Source organism: Hemicordylus capensis, chromosome 3 (assembly GCF_027244095.1).
Source record: "Hemicordylus capensis ecotype Gifberg chromosome 3, rHemCap1.1.pri, whole genome shotgun sequence".
NCBI classification, from domain to species: Eukaryota; Metazoa; Chordata; class Lepidosauria; order Squamata; family Cordylidae; genus Hemicordylus; species Hemicordylus capensis.
Window position 1 is genome coordinate 255,145,001 of NC_069659.1, and position 2,500 is coordinate 255,147,500.

The 2,500-nt window shown below is 37.4% G+C and overlaps 1 protein-coding gene across 14 annotated transcripts in view; it reads left to right on the forward strand.

Annotated features, from left to right (window-relative positions):
- EBF3 (EBF transcription factor 3) overlaps positions 1-2,500 on the forward strand; it is a 224,832-nt gene that overhangs the window by 197,064 nt on the left and 25,268 nt on the right. For all 14 annotated transcript variants that reach the window (XM_053309947.1, XM_053309949.1, XM_053309950.1 and 11 more), the window contains one exon: positions 1,894-1,982. In XM_053309947.1, the coding sequence (XP_053165922.1) occupies positions 1,894-1,982 (89 nt within the window). The remainder of the gene's footprint in view (positions 1-1,893; positions 1,983-2,500) is intronic.

Sequence of the window (2,500 nt, forward strand, 5' to 3'; positions counted from 1 at the left end):
AATGCATGGTTATAAGTCATAAAGCTTCTGAAAGCTTGCATTAAAGCTATCACTTGTCAGTTACATCTGCATGAAATCAATAGCAGTTGGCCATCTATCTTTTCTGATCACCTTTCATCAGACCAGATTCATTAAGTCAAACAGTCATGGTGATTAGCTGGAAAATAGAAGAAACCTTGACATGTTACAAATGCACAGAGTGCCACCTTTTTTGTTCTCTAATCAGGAAAAGTAATACTTTATTTAAACCTTTTTTTTTATTTGAGCAAGTCATTTTGTGAGGCTATACAAGAGGCTCATCTGTCCCAACACACTAGGCTTCTGCCTGACACACTAGTATAGGCCCAGGCAAAGACATGACAAATTGTCCCCAAAGTCAGTGCTGACAGCTTCTGATGATTAATGGTCTGATTATGAAGTGGTTTTACACATATAGAATTTACATCACAGAGAGTTAGAAATTTTGCCATGTCACAGACGCCAAGGCATTTTGAAGAGCTTTACTATTTGCAAAGAAAAAGGAGGGCGAAATCCCAGCAAAAGCCATGTCATGTAAAATCAATACATCGGATCAATGCTTTATTAACAAGAAAATGTCTTACTTCACATTCCTATGTGGACCTTTGTCTCCGGGATGCATGATGGAATGTCAAATCATATTGCAGTCTTCAACTTTCTGCTGTGTTATTGAGTGCATATTGTGGGAGCCCCCATGCATTGATTATCAGATGTACTATTACATGTTTACACAAATAACCAAAGCACTTATAATAATGTGAACCAATTATTTTGTAAAACATTTCCAAATGTTGGACTGTGATCATGTGCTAGTAAGTTGAAAGCTTTTTTTTTTTTTTTTGCATTCACTTGTGCTCAGCAAACCTGCTGAGCTATTCAGTGTTAATCATCAAATTACATGCTGACTAATGAGTGATGGCCTAAATTGTACGCTGAGTAATGAATAGATGGAGGCAGTTCTTATTAGTCTTAGAAAACCCATTGATTTATGTAGCACCATGCACCATGGACTTACTCTGTTAGAAACGATATCTACATCAAGAAGTAATATACTCTAATAAGTATTTTCATCTTAACTCTAGTCCTTGGGCCTCCGGGCTCAGTTTTTGTTTGAGTCAGGCAGAGCTATAATAAAGTCCTATGACTCCTTATAAAGCTTGTTAAACACAATGTGTGCAGTCTAACTGAGTCAGATTCATGATTCATGCACTGTACACAGCAGCATGTGCTGCTGATTTATGACCAAGCACAGTTCATAGTCAAAATTACAATTTGAGGGATAAAAAGATTAATTACTATTTGTGGCCTGCAATTTTGTGAGGCTAGTGGATTGCAGCTGTAGAATGATAGTGCTCTACATCAGTTTGTAGTCAGCCATTCACAGATTATTAAAGCTTTGCAAGATTAAGTGCTCCTCCTGCCTGGTTTGTGCTCAGGCAATATGCTAGACAAAAAAGGACCACAGGGATAAATCTGAAGCTAGCAATAGCTGGACATATGTCATAATTGCCAGTTTCCCATAAATCCACAGCCAGTGTAGAAAGCAGTGCATGATGCAGACATCATATCATGACTGTAGTGATTGCTATATATGGCCTCAAGACCTGTAACTTTGTTACTGCTCCAGCCATTTTTTGCACTATTTTGAGTAACCTTTGACTCCCTCCCCCTCCCCGCCTAATTGTGGAGAGAAATAATAATGGTGTTTGTGTAAAAACACAAAAATGGAGCTGGGGAGACAAGAATATTGTCACTAGAAAATTGTCCCTTCCTATCATGGGCGAGTTGAGGCAGAAGTATCACACCTTTATTTGCATGTATTTGCTGACAACTATTACATACATAGGCTGACCAAGCATTTTGTATGTGTTTCAGCCCTTAATGAACCAACCATAGATTACGGGTTCCAGAGGTTGCAGAAAGTCATTCCACGGCATCCAGGTGATCCTGAACGGTTACCAAAGGTTAGTATCTACAAGTTTCAGTTTATTGTCTGCCCCTCCAAATCACTCATTTGAAGCACCAAAAACGACTGAGGGCACATTATTGAACATTATGAAAATAAAAAGATATAAGCAAGCAAATACACTGCAAGATATATAAGATCAACTGTTACAGTAGATTTATGTATGCTTTGCAATACCTAACAAGTCTAATGACTTTATGCATGCTTACTGCCAACATACAAAAATGTTTAAGAGTATACATAATAATTTCTGCTGTATAGTTTTATTAAAGGAAGAAGGGAATGGGTTTTCTGATACAAATATTTTGGATTCTACAAGAGGGACATAAAACTTCCTGCGTAATGAAATAGTTCAATTAAACATTTTCCACTCCAGTAGCTTGTAGTGATTTCAATCTGAGCAGCCCCACTCTGATCTGTGATTATTTGACTCTTGTTTTCCTTTCATTTTCTAAAGCTCGATTCAGTTTAATCTTTTGTTTACAAAGCTTTTGTTATAAGTCCCTGACTTAGCAG